This window comes from Crinia signifera, chromosome 7, assembly GCF_055691185.1.
Source record: "Crinia signifera chromosome 7, ASM5569118v1, whole genome shotgun sequence".
Lineage (NCBI taxonomy): Eukaryota > Metazoa > Chordata > Amphibia > Anura > Myobatrachidae > Crinia > Crinia signifera.
In genome coordinates this window covers 185,276,825-185,300,674 of record NC_139223.1, presented here as the reverse complement: position 1 = coordinate 185,300,674, position 23,850 = coordinate 185,276,825, and the positions used below count along the sequence as shown (strand labels likewise).

At 49.2% G+C, this 23,850-nt stretch overlaps 1 protein-coding gene across 1 annotated transcript in view; it reads left to right on the top strand.

The window, feature by feature from the left end:
* Positions 1 to 1,143: 1,143 nt before the first annotated feature.
* Positions 1,144 to 23,850, top strand: part of ZNF804A (zinc finger protein 804A) — a 131,583-nt gene continuing 108,876 nt past the window's right edge. Inside the window, exon 1 of the mRNA XM_083154674.1 lies at positions 1,144 to 1,444. Within this exon, the coding sequence (XP_083010800.1) occupies positions 1,340 to 1,444 (105 nt within the window). The 5' untranslated portion in view covers positions 1,144 to 1,339. The remainder of the gene's footprint in view (positions 1,445 to 23,850) is intronic.

Here is a 23,850-nt window from a genome sequence, read left to right as displayed (position 1 = left end):
CCCGATTTGGCCATAGGAATCAATGTTAAATGGGCCACAGAGCCCATTAACCCTTAAATGTCCCCCAAAATTTTTAACGCCACCCCACGATCCACGCCAACCCGAAGCGTGGCGAGCGCAGCGAGCCCGCGAGGGGCGGCGGTACGCGTCCTCCGACCTTTTCATGCCCTACTATCCACTAGGGCGTGGTGTGAGAATATAATAGTGTGGCGAGCGCAGCGAGCCACCGAGCCCGAAGCGTGGCGAGCGCAGCGAGCCCCGCGAGGGGACGCGGATACCTTCACAGGTAGACGCGTCCCCTCGCGGGCTTCACAGGTGTCCGTGGCGAGGTGGACACCTGTGAAGCCCGCGAGGGGACGCGTCTACCTGTGAAGGTATCCGCGTCCCCTCGCGGGGCTCGCTGCGCTCGCCACGCTTCGGGCTCGGTGGCTCGCTGCGCTCGCCACACTATTCTATTCTCACACCACGCCCTAGTGGATAGTAGGGCATGAAAAGGTCGGAGGACGCGTACCGCCGCCCCTCGCGGGCTCGCTGCGCTCGCCACGCTTCGGGTTGGCGTGGATCGTGGGGTGGCGTTAAACATTTGGGGGGACATTTAAGGGTTAATTTGGCCTATTTGGCCCCAAATCGGGTCCATTGAGGCATTTAACAGTAAAATCGCGGTCAATCAGCCGTTTTAACATTGTTCCCTATGGGAAAATCGCGGTGATCGCGGTCATCGCGGTCATCGCGGCCATCCCGATTTACCCGCGATGCCCGCGATGACCGCGATCACCGCGATTTTTACCCACGACGCCCGCGATTTCAATCGCTGGCGCCGTTCTAGGTAAAGAGTACCATAAATTCAAATATTATGCATGGTAATTATACAAAAAAATGCTTAATGATGCTGATGGTGTTGATAATGATGAATGATAATAAATAAAAACACTAGTAATAATATGAAAGCCGCTACAAATATGCTTGGTGCCAAGACATGCTAGGTTGGCACTCACAGTATAATAGGGTGACAGTGCCTTTAATATGGGCGAGAGCCGGAGAGCAGCGTGCGACATAAGCTCTTCCCTGTATGTAGCAGACGCCTCCCTGCTATTGGCTCAGTGTAATGAAGCGGCGGCATTGCCCTCCCGTATATCAGCAGCAGCAGCCAGCGTGCCAGAGGCAGCAGCACAGGCAGCGCTGACAGTAGCGGCAGCAGCAGGACGGGAGCGCAGCAAGCAGAGGGATCCCCGGGCAGCCAGTGACGCGCAGCGCTGCGGCCACACACGCTGTTAGCGACTCCCCAGCACACAGCAGCCAGCATACAGTACGGAGCCCGCAGGAGGAGAAGCCCGGGGCCATGGAGTGTTACTACATAGTGATCAGCTCCTCGCACCAGAGCAAGGGGCACTGCCGCAAAATCAAAGGAGTTTTCAGAGGACCCCTCACTGGCAGCAAAACTCTGGTAGGGATTCCCCGCTCCTTGTCTGATGCTTCTATGTCCTGCATTGTGACTAGCTGGGGAGCTCTGCTCCAGGCTGGTATTTGGGTACCCAATAATGGGTAGGAGAGATGAGTGTGGCACCATGTACCTCCAGTATCACCTCTGCCAGGGCTTCTGCTGCTCCTTATAGGAAACGGTCTATGTATTATGCATGCTGGTTACTGCACAGAAGAACTTGATTTATTTATTAGACTGTATTATTTATTTATTATACTTTTATTTTACTTTATTATTATTTATTTGCACATATGTATTTTTTATACTTTATTTCTTACACTTAATTTATTTATTATACTATGTATTTATAAGACTCAGAATATTTATTGAATTTAATTTATTTATTAGACTATACACGGTCCGTTGTGTATGGCTCCGTTCTGTACTATGCGATGCGCGCTCCCGCACATCACATTAGTACGGTACAAAAAGTATGTGCTGCACACACTTTTTGTACTAGGTACACATCGGATCGCAGTGCATGCACACTGCATGCACACTGCATGCACTAGGGATGCGATCCGATCCGATGTGTACTTTTAAAGTACAGAACGGACCGAAAAAACGGACCGTGTATTAGATTTATTAGAATTTTTATTTTGTTCATTTATTAGACTTTATTTAATTATTAGATTCTTTAGTATAGACTGTATTTATTAGTTTATTTATTTATTAGACTTTTTTTTTCATTTAAACTTAAATGAGCATCATTAAATATAACAGATCTATCTATCTACCTGTCTATCTATCTATCTATCTATCTATCTATCTATCTATCTATCTATCTATCTATCTATCTATCTATCTATATATCTATCTATCTATATTAAACTTAATATAGTACTTGGAACTGTGAGAAATTGCTGACAATGCAGTTCTCAGATTACTGTACTTTTACACATTCCAGACCTGTTCCATAATGTATCGTCAGAGCCCAAAATTAAGTCAGTTTCCATTTAATCAATTCATCAGAGATTATATTTTTGTTTCAATAAGCGCTGTAGCATGTGTATCCGTATGCTTTTATGCTACATTTATGATTACAGTACTTACCATATTGGCACATGCCGGAACAGCGTCATATACTGTAATTACCACAACTCATAACTGACGCCATGTGATTGCTGGCCGATACAGTTTATGTAGAATACACTATTATTAGACTTGTTTGATTTACTGATTTTTTTTTTATCTCAATCTTTTATTATGAGCTAAGCACCAACAATATAAATTAAGCCACATGCTTATATCTATACAATATTGCTATTACTTTTTTCAAAGTACAGCGCAAAAGCTTTCCTTTGTGCTATGACCACGTGTAAAACCGAGTCTGCCGTCTCAGTGCTGGCTCTGTGAGATGCCGTAATGAGGTAGTGAGTTAGCTGGATATATGAGGACTATTCGTTTACTTTGTAAAATGTCAGTTTAAATAAGGTTACAAAGATGTTCCAGCATTCGTTCAGGTCGTATTGCTTGAATCTGTTTAGCAGATCCCAGTATACTGTATATTGGGGAGGTGTCAGTTGGGACAAACCATAGATGAGAAGCCATTGTCTGACACGGCTATTGTAGTCCATTACCATACAGATATTCTGTCAAGATGCCAAATGTCTGTATCTGCCAGATTTGTTACCCCATCTATTTAAGTGTGTAGTCAAATCTGACTGTTACTTGGCTGCCTACCAATCTGTGCTAGAATGCAGTGTCCAAAAGGCATTGCAGGTTAAGTGTCCCTTATCCGAAATGCTTGGGACCACAAGCATTTTGGATAAGAGATTTTTGGGGATTTTGGAATATTTATTTTGTTTTCATACTTACCTGGTCCCCTGGCGGTGCCCCGATGGTCCCCCCCTGGCGTCCACAGTGTCCCCCAGCGTGCACGGCAGCATTCAGGATCATCTTTAGCAGCATCTCCGATCCCAGGGGTGCACTGCACGAGTGCTTGGGTGCGCCGGTGACAAGAAAAAAAATATTCAGAAAAACCACAGTTTTCGGAAAATGTGTTTTTTGGAATACACGGATAAGGGAGACCCGACTTGTATTATACCTAAGCTCTTTTACATTTTTTATACACTCTTAATACAGCTGTCCATAAAATGTAATTCTGAAAAAAAAAACCACTCATAAATGGGGGATATTCATTGAGGCTTGGAGAGAGATAAAGTAAAGGGATAAAGTACTACCCCAGTGGTTCCCAAACTTGGTCTTGAAGGACCGCTAACAAGTCATGTTTTTTAGGTCTCCACACAGAATGAGAAGTGAAATAATTAGCTTCACATGATGATCTTTTAAAATGTGTCAGTGAGTAATGAGTGCACCTGCAGGGTGACCTAGGTAATGTTTACACATGTGCTCCTGCTAGGTGACCTGGGTCATGTGTCAGTAAGTAATGAGTACACCTGTGCACCAGCTGGGTGACCTGGGTAACGTGTCAGTGAGTAATTAGTACACCTGTGCACCAGCTGGGTGGCCTGGGTAATGTGTCAGTGAGTAATTAGTACACCTGCTGGATGACCTGGATAATGTGTCAGTGAGTAATTAATACACCTGTGCACCAGCTGGGTGACCTGGGTAATGTGTCAGTGAGTAATTAGTACACCTGCTGGGTGACCTGGGTAATGTGTCAGTGAGTAATTAATACACCTGTGCACCAGCTTGGTGACCTGGGTAATGTGTCAGTGAGTAATTAGTACACCTGCACACCTGCCATGTGACCTGTGTAATGAGTAAGTAAGTAATGAGTACACCTGTGCACCTGCCATGAGACCTGGGTAATGTGTCAGTAAGTAATGAGTATACCTGTGCACCTGCTGGGTGACCTGGGTAATGTGTCAGTGAATAATGAGTACAACTGTGCACCTGCCATGTGACCTGGTTAATGTGTCAGTAAGTAATGAGTACACCTGTGCACCTATCATGCGACCTGGGTAATGTGTCAGTAAGTAATGAGTACACCTGTGCACCTGTCATGTGACCTGGGTAATGTGTCAGTGAGTAATGAGTACACCTCTGCACCTATCATGTGACCTGGGTAATGTGTCAGTAAGTAATGAGTACACCTGTGCACCTGTCATGTGACCTGGGTAATGTGTCAGTAAGTAATGAGTACACCTGTGCACCTGTCATGTGACCTGGGTAATGTGTCAGTAAGTAATGAGTACACCTGTCCACCGTCCATGTGACCTGGGTAATGTGTCAGTAAGTAATGAGTACACCTGTGCACCTACCATGTGACCTGGGTAATGTGTCAGTAAGTAATGAGTACACCTGTGCACCTGTCATGTGACCTGGGTAATGTGTCAGTGAGTAATGAGTACACCTGTGCACCTGTCATGTGACCTGGGTAATGTGTCAGTGAGTAATGAGTACACCTCTGCACCTATCATGTGACCTGGGTAATGTGTCAGTAAGTAATGAGTACACCTGTGCACCTATCATGTGACCTGGGTAATGTGTCAGTAAGTAATGAGTACACCTGTGCACCTATCATGTGACCTGGGTAATGTGTCAGTAAGTAATGAGTACACCTGTGCACCTATCATGTGACCTGGGTAATGTGTCAGTAAGTAATGAGTACACCTGTCCACCGTCCATGTGACCTGGGTAATGTGTCAGTAAGTAATGAGTACACCTGTGCACCGTCCATGTGACCTGGGTAATGTGTCAGTAAGTAATGAGTACACCTGTGCACCTATCATGTGACCTGGGTAATGTGTCAGTAAGTAATGAGTACACCTGTCCACCGTCCATGTGACCTGGGTAATGTGTCAGTAAGTAATGAGTACACCTGTCCACCGTCCATGTGACCTGGGTAATGTGTCAGTAAGTAATGAGTACACCTGTGCACCTATCATGTGACCTGGGTAATGTGTCAGTAAGTAATGAGTACACCTGTGCACCTATCATGTGACCTGGGTAATGTGTCAGTAAGTAATGAGTACACCTGTCCACCGTCCATGTGACCTGGGTAATGTGTCAGTAAGTAATGAGTACACCTGTGCACCTACCATGTGACCTGGGTAATGTGTCAGTAAGTAATGAGTACACCTGTGCACCTGTCATGTGACCTGGGTAATGTGTCAGTGAGTAATGAGTACACCTGTGCCATGTGACCTGAAATATTGAACTGTTGGGGTCCCTGAGGACCGAGTTTGAGAACTATTGTGCTAACCAATCATCTTCTAACTACCATATTACAGTCCCCCTGTTGCGATCCTGGGTCTGGCGCTTTTTAACCAGGGGTCGCCCATTGTACAGAGTTGAATTGCTGGGTTAGCAGACCCAGGTTATAAGTTGTGGTGCTTTCACACTGAACCTCAACCCGGGATGATACGTCAGCTACCCGGCAAAAACCAGGTCGGAGATGCGATGTGAAAGGGGTATACCTGTCTGGAGCTTCAATGTTCATCCCATATATTTAGATGGGCATACCTGGGAGTACCAGTTTTCTAGAACAGCCTAAATGCACCAGTGGCTCCACAATGCATCATGCAGGGTATAGCTGCCAGCTGTCACTAGTTTCTATGTTTAGCCACGAGTATTAATATTTTGTTCCCGGTGTGTGTTTTCAGTATCCACCATCTGCATATAATGATGAATATTTTCCTGCACGTCAAAAGCCTATTTTACATCTGTAATCATTCTCTGGGCCTTTTACCTTAATGGTGTGTGCACACGGTCAGATGTGCCTTAAGATACTATCCACGATCAGATCGGATCATGGATAGTATCTGAAGGCACATCCGATTTGCATACAAGTCTGACTATATAGTGCAGATCTGCACTATATAGTCAAGGCAGACAAGACTTTCTGCCTTGCGATACGTGAACGTGCATCGAAATCGGATCGGGATCTGAAGGGTTAAAACCCTTGCGATCTGCATCCGATTCCGATCCGATGTTGACTATATCGTCAACATCGGAAGGCAAAAGTACCGTGTGTACACACCATAACACTTATTGTCCAGCAGTATTTAAACATTCAAGAAGTGCATTATAATCAAGTTCTGTAAGCCTTAAAATGATAGCGCTCCGAGTCCAAGATCGTGTCACGTGTGATGCACTTAGTAACGCTGACTCAGCAGCAAAGTGTCACTGGAAATTATATTAAAATTTTGGCAACAGTAGTGGAAAATGCATCTGAGTGCAGCGTGAGGATTTCGGTTGAATGTCTCCATCCACGTATGTGTAAATAGCTTTGAAAGAGGGTCAGTGTATAGCCGCAGCCCTGAACGGTATTGTCCAAGAGGCTCGTCAGAATGAAAGGCAAGAAACCAGCAAGACACGGGCGTATCTGCAGTTACACTCTGCTGCCTGTTGCTGGTTTGCTGGGACCAGAGAGGATAAATCAAATTCCCGTCTTTGCATCTTACACAGTAACTGACTCCCAATTTGTTTGATGAACTCTTTGTTCTAGAAAATACATTTTAATCGTTCAGAACTAGTTGGCTGTTGCCATTATCGTAAATTAAATTCCCTCACAATATTATCTCTGATATCTCCAGTTTTTGGGTAAGCTTTTGTACATTTTAATTAGCAACAACCTCTTTGAAATATGCCAACTTTTATTTTTGTCTGAGTGGGTGGGATTGAAGGTGAATTTAAGGCTACGCCTTTCGCCTTAAAAACCTGGGTCCAGATGCTGAAACTGTGTTCACACTACAGGCTGAACCTGGGTTATTGCTGGGTTGTACATAAAGGACAACCCACCTGATGAGAGCTGTCCTTTGAGGTAGAGGGACTTCCGGGTTTAGGACCTTGGAGCCCTTCTGTGTATGTACAGAGTGACACGGCGATCATTTGGCGTGCTAAGAGGGATCCGATTGGATCGCAATCAAGAAGAAATGTGAAAGAAACACAAATGGCTTCTGTTGGGTAAAGCCATCCAAAAATGGAATCACCTGGGTCCAACTCCAAAATGCATTGCACTCTGGAACTTGGTACATATGGAAAATGCAGTAAATCCCCTGAAAACTGCACGTCTTATCGGAATTGGAGGTCAGGCACATAAGATATGGCACTTTTCACACGATTTATCGGCCCAATGGGTGTGAAAAAGGACCATGTCATATAAGTGTATGAGTACCTTATGGTTATGTTAGGCTACAAGAGCGGATGTTAAGGGTCCGGCACTAGTGGGAGGGTCCATACCTCCCAACTGTCCTGCTAAACGCGGGAACGTCCTGTTTTTTGGGGACGTTCCCGCGTCCCTCCCGCGTCCGGCAGTGTCCCCACAATCTGCCAGAATGTCCGCGGCCGAAAACGGGGGTGTGACCTAATTTGCATTTGCCATGCCCTCATTTACATATGCCACGCCCCTTTTCCACGCGAGTCTCCCTATTCTGATGTTGATAAAGTTGGGAGGTATGAGGTTCTAAGGTTAGGCTGTGGGAGGGTTTGTATTAAGATATACTGTTATTTACGACCACTTCAAGCGTTAAAACCGATCTATGGTTCCCCCTGTCCCACTGTTATTTAACATTGCATTGGACCCCCTTCTAACTCCTTCAACCATGGCCCATCTTTAAGGGAATACACATGGCATCGCACGAAACCAAAATAGTAGCCTTCGCAGACGATCTACTACGAGGGGCTGCCGTACACTTAAACCAAGCATGTCCAAACTGTGACCCTCCAGCTGTTGTGAAACTACACATCCCAGCATGCATTGCCATAGTTTTAGCATTCCCTAATAGCAAAACTGTGGCAGGGCATGATGGGACTTGTAGTTTTACAACAGCTGGAGGGCCATAGTTTGGTCATGCCTGACTTAGACAGTGTGCAGACGTCTAGATCTAGACGCCTAAAAAAAAAAAAATCGGCCTTCTGCATTGTCGACCTTGCGCCGGTCAACCTAAGGACCCTGACGATCTTCAATCCCTGTCAGCTTCCAGTGTTGACCTAAGGAGTGTCGACCTTTCTTTGGTCGACCTAACGATCTATACCCATCTCCAGCTGTATTTCTCTCCAGTTTGTCTTTCTGTAATGTTTGATACATTTCCCCCAATTGTAGAATAAATCAGCGATATCCGATCATGGTTTACTGTATTTCCAGTTACATCAGAGCTACAGTTTCAGACGCTCCTATCCTGAATAGAAAGTAATTATCCACCGGTGAATGGCTAATGTGTTACCTGCTTTGTTGTGCACGGTTACCTTCTTGGTTCTGTGCTTTTGACAATAGAAATGATATATTTGCGCTACTCTAGCCGATGGTCAGGGAGTGACTGATTGCGCTACTCGGAATTGATATAATACTGAACAATGTCTGCAGTACAGGTAGCGGCTCTTATATTATATACATTCCGAGGTGCATCAAAAGTGCTGTGCGATTGGTCATTGGGATATTGCGTTCATTTTCCTTTTATTTTATTCATAAAGAGATAAATGAGAAAGTGGCATTTAAATGTGTATACGCAGAACCGCAGTGTCGCATACAGTGTATTTGGACATATGCTATATCCCACATAGGGGCCCTTTCAGAACTGCTCGCTGGGCCGCCGATTCACAACACAAATGTTTCTCGAAACCTAGGACAGATATACCTTTCTTCACTCCTTCAAACACCAGTGTTCTTGTCACAATCTATCTATCTATCTATTTCTCTATCTCTCTATCTATCTATCCATCTATCTATCTATCTCTCTATCTATCTATCTGGGCAGTACGGATGGTGTAATGGTTAGCATTACTGCCTCACAGCGCTGAGGTCATGGGTTCAATTCCCACCATGGCTCTAACTGTGCGGAGTTTGTATATTCTCCCTGAACTTGCGTGGGTTTCCTCCGGGTACTCCGGTTTCCTCCCACAATCCAAAAATATACTGGTAGGCTAATTGGCTCCCAACAACATTAACCCTAGAATGTCTGTATGTGCGTGTGCATGTGGTAGGGAACATAGGGCGTTATTTAGGTTGATTCGCAAGGCTGCGAATTCGCAGCCTTGCGAGTCCACCAAACCCCGCCCGGCGAACGCACGCGCCGCCCCAGCAATGTGTGGCTTCGCCCGCACAGCAGCGAATGGATGTTTTGCATAAACATCCATTCGCTTCGCTGGGGTGTCCGCCCACATCATTCGATGGTCGGTGACCATCGAATGATGTTTAGCGTGCACGCATATATAAGTGACTTTTGAGTTACTTAGTTTAGCGTGCACGCTGGCGTGATATGGGCGGGCAGCTGACATCCGGTGATGCCAGCTACCCGGCCCATACACCCGCATCACTGCCTCATTACCATGGAACGCTGGGTGTTCCCATATGGTAATGGGGCAGCCCGGCGCTCCCCGCCCATCTCCGCCCCCCCCTCGCTGCCATGGGTGCGTGCACCCGGCGACCCGAAAGGTCGCCGTGGGTGCACGCACCATGTGCCTTCACATGCGCAGAAACACGCCTGCGCATGCGCAGACGCACAACATCGGTACGCACGCAGTACCGATGAAATCAGAACAAGGTCCATAGATTATAAGCTCCACTGGGGCAGGGACTGATGTGAATGGTCAAATATTCTCAGTAAAGCGCTGCGGAATATGTGTGCGCTATATAAGAAATGTGTATATATATATATGTGATTATTGATAGACTGCTCATAGGTACGGATCATAGCGCGCAGGGGCAAGGCCTTCCTGCTCATTTTTTTTATCGCTGGCCGTACCCATGTTGATTGACAGCAAGCCAGCTAGTCACTCTTTAGAAGCCTATGTGCCGCCATAGTTATATACGTGAGACTGGCAGTTGTACATTTATAATTACAACTTTTACGCAATTCAATTATACTTAATTATTTAAAAATAATTTAATTAATAGAACTGATGAAATCCGTTAAAGGGGATTAACACCCCCCCCCCCCCACCCCCCCCACCTAAAGAGTAAAATCTGGAGAATTGCTATTATGCAAATGTGATGCTAAGTGAAAAGCTGACTCGTTACAATATGTTCTGCTGCTGAATTTCAGAATGTTATAATGGGTGAGAAGTTAATACTTTACCCTGGTGGTGATTTTAATTCGAGGCACGGTTCATGCTGTGTGATGACCGGGGGGCCCAGGGGAGAGTATTAGGTTATAGAAAATGACATAAACGGATGCAGATAACAGTCTGCAGTATGCGAGCGCACCAATTATAGCTTCAGGGGAAGGTGCGCTCTATTCCCAATCTGTGTAACAGACTCCTGCATGTACCTTATTCTGGTCCGTACGCTGGCTCGCGTGCACTTGCACGGGGCTGATCTTTTTGCAATGCGCATGTGCTTGGTGCGTGCGTCCACGGTGACCAAACTTGCGAATGGAGGGCGCTTGGGGGGGTTGGGGGAACGGGCTGCTCCATTAGCATATTGGACCGCCCAGTGTTTCCCATGAGAATTGTGGGCGTTCTCATGCTAATGGAGCCTTGATGGACATGCAGGGGGCGGGCAGCTGACATCACCGGATGTCAGCTGACCTCCCACTTCCCCCCGAGCGCACATGCATATAAAGTGTTGCTCAGAGCAACCATACATATGTGTGCACCTTCCACATCTTTCTATGGTGGCCAAACATCCACATCTTTCGACGGTAGCTGACCATCAAAAGATGTGGGAGGGTCCCAGTGGCACGTGAATGGATGTTTATGTAAAACATCCACTTGCAGCCAGTGCGAACGTACATAGGCGAATCTAGAATTATGGTAATGGGTGGTCCCATATCTAGACATAATAGCAGGGGGACCTTTGCGCGGCGTAGCAAAAAGGGGGCGTGGCCTTGTGGGAAGGAGGCGTGGCATCACAAAAAGGGGTGTGGTATTACACTTTAGACCATACACAGTAATGCCCATTACACATTTTAGCAAACTCCGTAATACCCATTACACATAAAGCCACAGGCCGTAATGCCAATTACACATAAGGCCACACACCATAATTCCCATTACACATTGTGCCACACATCATGATGCCCATTACATACTATATAACAAACCGTAATGCCCATTACATATTTGCCACATAAGTGCTGCTTACCTACGTGCTCATTGCTAGGGGGTTCTTGCTTGATGGCACCATAGTACCCATTACACATGATACCGCACAGCATAGTACCCATTACACATGATGCCGCACAACATAGTACCTATTACACATGATGCTGCACACATAATGTCCCTTACACATGATGCTGCACACATTATGCCCCTTACACATGATGCTGCACACATAATGCCCCTTACACATGATGCTGCACACATAATGCCCCTTACACATGATGCTGCACACCGTAATGCCCCTTACACATTAAGCCACAGATTATGCGTAATGCCCCCACATGCCGCCACTTGAAGCGTCCCTTAATCAATGCTCCCAAAAGTGCCACTTACTGTAAATTTTTATATGAGCCTTCGCTGCTGCTGCAGGGAGAAATGGAGAGCGGTGCAGCTGCTTCTATGGGGAGAGGAGCAGAGCGCAGCGCAGAGCACGCTCCCACTCCCCTCCTGGTGTCCCCTCCAGCCGAGTGGACATTTGAAATATTGTGCGCGCTGTTGTTGTGCATGACGTCGGGGGGAGCACGCCGGGCGCCGGCACCACATCATTAAAGGGGGGAGGCGGGCTGAGGTGAAAGCAGGGAGAAGAATTGGAGCGGAAGCTGCAGGGGTGACAGTCATTGACAGTTGGGCAGAGAGCAGGGGGCTGCCCGGCTGTATTCAGAGCACTGCAGGTCATGGCTGTTTGAAATAATACCCCTTTCACAACAGAAAATGCAGGGATTTACCCAGGAATATGGTCCCAGGATCATGCAGGGACATTCCCAGGCTGACCCCTTATACACCAGCTTAGTCCCTGCATTTTCTGGTGTGAGGGGGAGAGACAACCATTCCCCTCTCCCTACCCCCCTTTAACCAACCAGCTATATCTTCGGAACCAACTGACCCATTTACATGAGACCAGTATCATATTGCAGAACTTTTGAGTTGGCTTCAAATGATTTTGGTCCCGTGAAACTGGGCTGTTTGTTTCCAGAGAAATCTGCCCTCAAAGAACATAAACAGTCATGAAATTACGGTACTTATGTAGTATCTGGGCTGCCGATTTCTAAATCGGGTACATCGCATCGCATCGCATGCGACCATCGGATGCGATGCGATGCGATGACCCGATTTTTCCATAGGAATCAATGTTAAAATGGACTGAGTCCATTTTAACATGGAATTCAATGGGAAAAAGGGGTCCTTTTCATACCCCTACTATCCAAGTGGGCATGGAGTTGGATATAAACCTGTGGCGAGCGTAGCGAGCCACCGAGCCTGAAGCGTGGCGAGCGTAGGGAGCCCCGCGAGGGGACACAGAATACCGTCCCCTCGCGGGGCTCGCTTCGCTCGCCACGCTTCGGGCTCGGTGGCTCGCTACGCTCGCCACAGGTTTATATCCAACTCCATGCCCACTTGGATAGTAGGGGTATGAAAAGGACCCCTTTTTCCCATTGAATTCCATGTTAAAATGGACTCAGTCCATATTAACATTGATTCCTATGGAAAAATCGGGTCATCGCATCCGATGGTCGCATGCGATGCGATATCGCATCGCATCGCATCTGATTGTATGCCTTAACTTAAGGCATACAATCAAAAAATCGGCAGCCCAGATACTACATAAGTACCGAAATTACATTTAAGAAATGAAAAAACAAAACAAAAACGGTTTAACCTCAATATCGCTGGAACCAATTAACCCATATGGATCCAGCCTGGTATCAGATTGAAGGCCCAGCGATTTGGGTTCGACTGAGATCAACCTCGAGCTTCAGTGATGCCGAAGTTGAACCCAGTTGAACTGGGTGGGGGTCGGAATTAGCGGGTCCCATGTTATCCTATAGGGAAAACGTTCCAGGTTTGCCTGGCAGTATCTCCGGTTCCCAGGGGGCTAGAGACACGGGGCTGGGCTCATTAGAAAGCCCCATCCCTCAGCTACAAATTGGGCTAATGAGTGGTCCGGTGCACTCCTGGACCACCCCCTAGATTCACCTATGCAAACGTACACACCTTGCAAATGGTTCGCAAGGGGTATACGGTTGTATTATCAACCACACTTAGGGCCTTATTCTGGTTAGTGCGGCCGGGCCGTACGCGTACGTCCCGGGGTTTTTAATGATCTGCGCATGCGTACATTCGCTAATGCGCAGGCGCGAACACTCCACAACGCTTACGGACGGGTCTCTACGTGCGAAAAAACCTGTACGCGAGTGTACGGGCATTGGGGGCGGCATAGGGGCGTGATGAGGGGAGCGGCCGAAATAATGAGGGAAAATGGGCGTAAATATGGGCGTACACGGGGGTGTGCACCAAAAATGAGCGGTGCTACTACCGCACGATCGACTAAAGCACCGTTCATTTCGGACACAAAACAGGCGGCCGCCAACCGCCATCTCAAACCACCCCTACAGATACCGCATGCCAGCGTGCGCCTGGGTTAGCTAATTTACGCTGATTACTACCAAACACATACACCTGAATGTAATAACCAATGCTGCAGTCTATTAAGTCCAAACCATGATTTCACTACCTGCAAGCCACACACACAGCACTCAAACACATTGGAAGCTTATCTCTTATATATTTAGCCAGATCTGTCACTCAACCCCTGTGGAGAACGTTCCTGTGTAGAACAGTTTCACTTTCATGTGTATGACGTTCCACCCCCTTGACATCACCTCCCCCCGCCCAGCCAGGGCTACAGTACACGCCCACCATCCACCATTACTCCACAGCCACCATCCACCATTACTCCTGCACATCCCTACCCTCTGCCAGGACCCCCGCGACCCCCCTCCCGCGATCCGCGCGACCCCCCCCTCCCGCGATCCGCGCGACCCCCCCCTCCCGCGATTTGCGGGACCCCCCCGCGACCCCCCCTCCCGCGATTCGCGGGACCCCCCGTGACCCCCCTCCCTCGAATCGCGGGACCCCCCTCCCGCGATTCCCGGGACCCCCGCGACCCCCCCTCCCGCGATTCGCGGGACCCCCGCGACCCCCCCTCCCGCGATTTGCGGAACCCCTGTGACCCCCCCTCCCGCCATTCGCGGGACCCCGCACCCCCCCTCCCGTGATTCGCGGGACCCCCGCTTTCCACCCTCCCGCGAGTCGCGGGACCCCCGCGAACCCCCCCTCCTGCGATTCGCGGGACACCCGCGACCCCCTCCCGCGATTCGCGGGACCCCCGCGACCACCCCGGTATCCGGACTATTGTTAGAAAGCACTTACATCGACAGCCATTACATCGACACCATTAGTTCGACACCTCAATAGGTCGACATGGTTTTAGGTCGACAGCTCATTATGTCGACAGCTCATTAGGTCAACAGCTCATTAGGTCGACAGCTCATTAGGTCGACATGTTTTTAGGTCGACACTGCCATTAGGTCAACAGTGTCTATGTCGACAGTCAAAAGGTCGACATGGGTTTTTTCACTGTTTATTGAGCTGACATGTGCCGACAGGCGGTATTTCATGCCCTACTATCCACTAGGGCGTGGTGGGAGAATAAAATAGTGTGCCGAGCGCAGCGAGGCACCGTGCCCGAAGCATAGCGAGCGGCTGCGGTACACTACAAACTGTGTCCATGTCGACTGCGTCGACATTTCGGCCAAAAAACTGTGAAAAAACACATGTCGACCTTTTGACTGTCGACATAGACTCTGTCGACCTAATGGCAGTGTCGACCTAAAAACATGTCGACCTAATGAGCTGTCGACCTAATGAGCTGTCGACCTAATGAGCTGTCGACATAATGACATGTCGACCTAATGGTATGTCGACCTAAAACCATGTCGACCTATTGAGCTGTCGAACTAATGGTGTCGATGTAATGGCTGTCGATGTAAGTGCTGTCTAATATCCGTCCCAGACCCGACCACCCCCTCCCGCGATTCGCTGGACCTCCGCGACCACCCCCTCCCGCGAAACGCGGGACCCCCGCGACCCTCCCGCAAATCGCGGGACCCCAGCGACCCCTCCCTCCCGCGAGCCCCCTCCCGCGATTCGCAGGACCCCTGCATCCTCCCCTCCCGCGATTTGCGGGACCCCTGCGACCCCCCCTCCCGGCATTAAAAGGGCCCCCCGCGACCCCCCCTCCTGCGATTCACGGCACCCCCCCCCTACTGTGATTTGCGACCCCCCTCCCGCAATTTGCGCCGCCCCCTCCCGCGATTCACGGAACCCCCCGTAGCGCCCCCCTCCCGCGATTTGCGGGCCCCCTCGGCACTTCTCGCGATTTGCGACCGCCCCCTAATTCACACATTCGGGGACCCCACCTCCCGCCATTCATGCCCCCCTCACGCAATTCACGGCACCCCCCACACCCCCCTTCCTGCGATTCGCAACCCCCCACGACCCCCCCTCCCGCGATTCACGAAACCCCCCGTAGCGCCCCCCTCCCGCGATTTGCGGGCCCCCTCGGCACCTCTCGCGATTTGCGACCACCCTGTAATTCACACATTCGGGGACCCCCCCTTCCGCGATTCATGCCCCCCTCACGCAATTCACGGCACCCCCCATACCCCCCTTCCTGCGATTCAGAACCCCCCACGACCCCCCCTCCCGCGATTCATGCCCCCTCCCGCGATTCATGGACCCCCGCACCAGCCCCCTGCGCCCACCCTCCCTTGATTCACGCCCCCCTCATGCAATTCACGGCAACCCCCCACACCCCCTCTCCTGCGATTCGCAGCCCCCCCACGACCCCCGCCTCCTGCGATTCATGACCCCTCCCGTGATTCACAGACCCCCGCACCACCCCCCCTTGACTCACGGCACCCCACGCGCCCCTCCCGCAATTCACGGACCTCCGCAACCCCCCCTCCCGCAATTCACTAACCCCGACAACCCCCCTCCCGCAATTTACGGACCCCCCTTCCCACGATTCAAGCCCCCCCGCGCCCCCGCCCACGATTTGCGGACCCCCGCCCCCTCCCGCTATCCGCGGATCCCCACACACCACCCCCCCTCCCGCAATTTGCAGACCCCCTAGACCCCCTTCCGGCAATTCCACCCCCCAGCGGACCACCGCGGCCCCCGCTCCCGCATTTCACGTACCCCCGTGACAATGGGGGATCCTGTACCACCACAAGCAGGTACCGCCCCTAGGTGGGAAATCCGGCCCTGGCTGCCGCACTGCAGGTTTCCCCACTGCCCTCTGCACCAGCGCCACAACTTTTATCAATGTCTTGCCCACATACCACTATTATACAGCCTCCTGCTCTCATGCACGCTCACTCCCTCCCAGTGGGAGGAGACGCTCACCCACTGCCGGGAGCTGCATACTGTCCCCCACCCTCCTCCAGTTCTAGGGATGCCCATCGACCATCAATGATTTTTAAATAATCGATGGTTTATGGCCGATGTTGAATACTTTTGCCATCAATGTGGGAGGACACTGCCCTGCCTCCTGTTCTCCTGCCCCGTAACTTCCGCCAGTGGAGACCCGCTCACCCTGTGTTGCCCACATTCCCCTATCATGCTTTACCGCCCAGCCTCCTGCTCTCATGCACCCTAACTCCCACCCAGTCGGAGGAGACACTGACTCCTGTATTTCTGTGCTGCCACGCTGGACCCTCACCCACTGGCAGAAGCTGCACAGTGTCCACCACCCTCTTTAGTCCCCCGTATGCCCACACACCCCTATCACTACCCAGCTTCCTGCTCTCCTGAACCTTAACTTCCACCACTGGGTAATCGCTGACGCTGTGTTGCCCACATACCCCTATCATGCCTCATATCCCAGCCTCCTGCTCTCATGCACCCTAACTCCCACCCAGTAGGAGGAGACACTGACTCAGGGCCACCGTCCGGTACTCCTGTGCTGCCACGCTGGACCCTCACCCACTGCCAGAAGCTGCAATACAGGGCATCTTTCATACAATTCTAACCATATTTCTCACAATACAAATGTTCACAAATTAAGGGGCGTAGCCCCTTACGCCGGTGTGAAGAGCGCCCATAGGGCGCGATGAATCACCTAGTCTTTCTATACTTCTCTACATTTAAAGGTTTGTTTAATTTAAGGTAAGAATCTTTGTAAGACCTGCTTATATATGCTAAGGTAGGTATTTGTTAAACAGTTAGACACATTCACTACGTGCTTTCATAGACTTTACACAGTAGCACACTCAATCTACACAAGTCGACATGTGTCAACGTGTTCACTCTAATACAAACATAGGTTTTGTATTTATGATACAATAACATAAACCACATATAACACCTACAAAGGATGTTTCAGCAATGTTTTAAGCCCATGGCCACTATTTTGCACATTAATTAATTCAATCAATTAATTAATTTTCATAATTATAGTTGAAAGGCAAGATTTGCAGGTCCATATATGTGAAGGGTATGTCAGCGTACACGGACGTACGCTCACTCTCACGAGCGGTGACATAAGCTGACTTTTCTATTGAAAACAATAGGGACCCGTCCGTGCAAGCTGGCGTACGCTCAGATAGCCGCAAGAAGTCGGTGGGAAGACGGCCGAGAGACGTCCGTAAACGGTGGTGTACGCTCAATTGTACGCCAGTTGTCGGAGTGTAAGGGCTGGCCCGTCCGTGTACGTTGGCGTACGCTCAATTGTACGCCACTCCCCTTTGCCGATGTTTCTGGCCGTACGAATGCGGCTGAGTTGTGGGTGGACTTAACCCCAACGGCCGCGTACGGATAGCGTACGTTAATAGCGAACATACGCACGTTTGGCCGCTACGATCAGAATAACCTCCATAGGTCCACAGTCATTAGTCATTAGGTCGACACCGTTGGGTCGACATGCAACTAGGTCGACAGGGTTCTAGGTCGACATGGTTGAAGGTCGACAGGGTTCTAGGTCGACAGGTGTCTAGGTCGACATGGGACAATGTCGACATGGGTTTAAGTCGACTTAGCGTCAGGTCGACATAGGTTAGGTCGACAGGCCATGGGTTTTTTCACTGTTTTTTAAGCCGACATTTCATGCCCTACCATCCACTAGGGCATGGTGTGAGAATAAAATAGTGTGCCCGAAGCGAGGGGCTGCGGTTGACTTCCGACTGTGTCCATGTCGACGGTGCCGACATTTGGGTAAAAAAAAAAGTGAAAAACCCATGATGACCTTGCGACCTCTCGACCTAACGCTATATCGACCTAAACCCATGTCGACCTTGTCCCATGTCGACCTAGACACCTGTCGAACTTCAACCATGTCGACCTAGAATCCTGTCGACCTAGTTGCTTGTCGATCCAACGGTGTCGACCCAATGACTGTCGACCTAAGTGTGGTCGATAAAACGATCCACACCCTCGCAAGGTGGGATCTGGGTCACTCGCAAAGCTGTGAATTTGCATTGGAGCGAATGAACCAGAATAACCCCCTTGTACAAGAACATACCACTGCCTATAAGTCACAGTACAAATCAGGGGGCTCCTACTGCTAGCCCCTGTCCTCTGTCCCCTGTCCTCTGTCCCCTGTCCCCTGTCCTCTGTCCCCTGTCCCCTGTCCTCTGTCCCCTGTCCCCTGTCCTCTGTCCCCTGTCCTCTGTCCCGTCCCCTGTCCTCTGTCCCCTGTCCCCTGTCCTCTGTCCCCTGTCCTGTCCCCTGTCCCCTGTCCTCTGTCCCCTGTCCCCTGTCCCCTGTCCTCTGTCCCCTGTCCCCTGTCCCCTGTCCTCTGTCCCCTGTCCTCTGTCCCCTGTCCCCTGTCCTCTGTCCCCTGTCCCCTGTCCTCTGTCCCCTGTCCCCTGTCCCCTGTCCTCTGTCCCCTGTCCTCTGTCCCCTGTCCTCTGTCCCCTGTCCCCTGTCCTCTGTCCCCTGTCCCCTGTCCCCTGTCCTCTGTCCCCTGTCCTCTGTCCCCTGTCCCCTGTCCTCTGTCCTCTGTCCCCTGTCCCCTGTCCTCTGTCCCCTGTCCCCTGTCCCCTGTCCTCTGTCCCCTGTCCCCTGTCCTCTGTCCTACGCAGGAATAGATTTATGCCACAACAGTTCATAGGACCTAATTCACCATCATCCGGAATGGGGCAAATTCGTCCCGTTCCAATGTGTGGGGGTTTACGCATGCGCAAAAGCGTATTTGCGCATTTGCAGACCCCGGCAACGAGGGGGCGGAATGGGGCTCGCCCATGGGAACACTGGGCGTTCCCATGGGTACGTGGGTGGGCTGATGCCTTTCCGGGGCGGGCAGCAAACGTCACAGGACGCCAGCCTTCCGCCCCATCTTCGTCCAGGCGCACACAAACGATCAAATGTTTTCTCCTGCAGCGGAGGCGTGCGAGGGGATGTGTTTTCGTTACACAACCGCTCGTATGTCACGAGGAGAATCTGCAGCGGACGTTCGGATGGGCATTCGGATGGGCGGCAGCAGTGTCTCAGCCACTCGGTAAGCTGCGATGTTTGCATCTTACAGAGCCAACCTGAGGCTCAGGCCATAATAATGATCTTATTTCACAAAGGATCTGTGCTATAGGTTACCTACTGGTAGTTATCAATAGAAGTTGTTACAGATGAGAATGTCGCTGCAGTCTCCCAACCCCAACACTGGAAATCAGAGGTAGCGGAAAGGAGTAGGGAAAAAGTAGTGGCATCTACAACGTCCATATATATATATATATATATATATATATATATATATATATATATATATATATATATATACACAGAAAGCTTTGTCTCGTCAATGCAGGCAATGGGAGCAGTGTTTGTGGCAGGGACACCATTATAGGGGGGGGGGGGGGGGTTTATGGGGTCACATGCTGCAGATGCTGCTTGTAATACCCATACGTGCATGTGCAGGGGGCGGAGCACAGACAAATGACTGCCTTGCTCCGGGTGATGAAAAAGACCTTCAGTGACCGATGTGTAAAAATAAATACAATTTAAGCTGCTTTTTTTTTTTATTGATTTGACCTTAATAGGATTTTATTTTAGAATACAGTAATAATGTAATGTATGGAAAATGCACATGGAACATGCCGCTTGTAATTCTATGATTTTTATTTTTAGTTGCAAATGTCTGAACATTTTCCCGTCTGCTTTTCACACTCCAGACATTGATCATTTTCACACTTATCAGTGCGAAAGAGCATCGTTATTTCTGAGACCCTCTGTCTTCCTCGTCTGGAGAGAAGATAGCACTCCTGCATAAGGAGGGAATTATTATTACTACTACTATCGCCCTAGTAATAACAGGGAAGTGGGGGGGCTGGGTGGCGCGTGCTGGACGGAGTGGTGCCCCCCCCCCCCCCCCATCATTTGCCCAGAGACATCCCCCTTCTCCTTGAATTGAATACCACAAGGTTGGCAATAATAAATCACAGTACAAATCTTTAACTGTGAAAAGTGTTCCGTGCTGTAAGCAGGGGCGAAAGAAGTGGGCCCGTGTGCAGTCTCAGACCGGGCCGCCTCCTCTCTAGCCAGAAATGTATTAGTGTGTGCCCTAGTGGGCTCAGGCGCTAAGCCAGAGTCTAATGTGTATGCCAGGTCTATGATAATTGGTATGGCGTCCATTTTTCTGGTGATTTCCCTACTGCGTATGTTCAAAACACATTTCGCAATGCTAAGTGTAATACGTGAATATAAAGTTGTACCTGTGTATCTGTATATGGGACTGTGCGAATGCATCTCATTTACTAACACATACCTAGAACTCTTTATGCTGGACAGGTAGGGTTTTGACAATTCCTCTTGTTTTAGATTCACACAGATTACGCTGCGGGCACAGCTCGCTACCTATTTTATTCTCCCTCTGTGGGGGTCATAGACCAATTACAGATACGCCAATGATTGGGATATACTCATTTCCGTGAAGCGGCTATCAACTGTCGGTACATGATTATGAGGGCAGTGTTCAATGACCCTAATCGCGATGTGCAGCGAATCCTGTTTAGGATTCGCTGCACATTCGCCGTGTTCCGGAGGGCTGAAGCCCTCGCTGCCAGCCCTCCCTTACACACTATTCAATGAGGCAGGGGCTCGCTGCCCCTGACGGCGAATTTGAACCCCTGCGGCGGATGCCGGAGGACGGCGCCAGGCAGGGAGATGGAAATCTCCCAGCCTGCCCCAGAACGTATGTGGGGGGGGGGGGAGGTGGGCTCCCCTGGAGCCAGGCAGCACAAGCTGCCCCCTGGGAGAGCCATCAGGGGACCGGGTATTCACGGCTCCTGATCGTGCATATGTAATGATCGGGAGCAGTGAATATATGAATATGTAATGAGCGGCTCTCGGCTCCCGGCCCCCAGCTGGCTGTTATGTGTAAAAAAAAATATATATTTTTTAAATTAAATATATATTCATGTGCTGTAAGCACATCAATAAAAATAGCATGCCCCTTCTCAGAATAAAATTACTGATTTTTTTACACCAAATTTAAAAAAAACAATAACATTATTTTAAAAGTTCACATTCCACTTCACCATGAAAAGATGGCGATTGCTACACGGTGACACACAGCGAAAATCACTTAGAAAGCAATTCGCCATCTTCTCATTGAATACACTCACGGCGAATCACATTGAAAAACCCATTGAAAAACCACAGCGAGTTGCGGAGACTATCAGACGGCGAATTGTCCCTCATTCACTGTTCACCGTCGGCGAAAAATAGCACGAATTCGCCATGAAACATGGCGAATTGGCCTCATTGAATACTGCCCTAAGTGTAGCAAAATGTATTAGCGGAGAGAATAAGCAGCGGGAGATATTGATGGGCGGGGCCACATGATTAAGCCCCGCCCCTATGATTGCAAATGTCGCAAATCACAGGTTCTAATAGGTCGAGGGGCAAAAATGATAACTAAAATGTAACTATTAAAAATCCAGAGGTTTGGTAACTTTATTCCCAGAAGAGCAGTCTGCTGCCATCTCCCAGACGCTAGTTTAACGTTAACACATTTCTCTGCACAGTTGTATAAAATAAGAGCAATCTGTGTCAGTCTTCATAGCTAAAAGTGCGAAATGTTTTTGGCCTCCTACACACGGGAATTAAAATCAAGCGCTCAAGCCGCTTTTATTGCACTGCAACAAAGCCTAGTAAATGTTTTCTAATGTCACGCTCTAAAATGTAATGTACTGTAAGGAAGGACCCGTGCACCCGCGTCTGACAGGCGTCCACTTTAGTCTGCTGTGGATCAATATTTATTCTATCTGCAGCGTTCTCAAACAGATTGCAAGGTAAATTATACAGATGTATGTAAATATTATATACTATTTGTGAATGCTTGCCACGCTTTCTTTAGTAAATAGATTCATTAGCAGCATCATTTGTTGATATTTATCATGTTGACACTGATGAAATATCGGCATGATTAGAATTTCGATAAAATTGTCCTGGCGTGCCGGGGTTGACTTCTGTGTTCGGCGGTCGGCTAAAGCTGTCTTTCAACTGGTCCTGCCAGGCTAGCCCTAAAGGGGTGTACACACGCTTCGATTTTGACAGGTTGCTTATAGAAGCAAAATCGAATTGAATTCGAATGGTTTTTAAAATGCTTACCATTCGATGCGCGCTCCCGTAAATCGAATGTGTACATTGTGCCTTGAATATAAATCAAATTCGATATTGAAATCGATATCTAATGCAAAAGTACAGATCTAATGTCCAATTGAATGCAAAGATCTATTGCCAAATCTAATGGAAAATCGAATCGGACATCGAATGTAAAGCAAATCGAAGAGTGTGTACAGACCTTTACCCTAATCTTAACCCTCCCCTTAATACCTTACCATAGCCTTACGCTAACCCTCGCCTCCGATAGCCTAACCCTAACACTCTGTTGCCACAGTCTAACCCTAACCCAGTCTAGAATATCGACATTGTAAACATGCCGACATTCTGCAGATGTGGACATGGAATGTAGACCTTGAACACCACCCTGCAGCCAGTATTGCTACCGCAGATGTGCACACTGGCGGGATGATTCAGGAACGCTCGTAGCGGTCCGTATTCAGCCCAGCCCCCCCCCCGTATTCAGCCCAGCCCCCCCCCCAGCCCAACCCCACCGAACGGCTTCCGTGAGTTACACATTCGCTGGGCCTTTTGTTGGGGGCAGGGAGGACCAGGGGTGGAAAAGGGGCTGGAGTGTTTTATGGGCATCCCCCAGGAAAACTGGGCGTTTTCATGGGAACGCAGATGTGCTAATGCGTGCTAGCGGCCATATGCAAAGTGATGTGTTCACAGGGGGCGTTCGGCCAGGTGGCAGGGGGCATCTCAGCGCTCATTAAGCAGCAATTTTGGTGGATCTCCGGTGGATAAAGAAGAGCACATTTTTCAATGAGTGATAAAACATGTTTAAGTGATAAAACTAATTGCATATGATAAAATGTGCCCAGCCAATCATTTTTCAAAAACATGTCAGTTAGGAGCTGAAAAACATGTTAGTTAGGAGCTGAAGACCAGAGAGGAGCTGA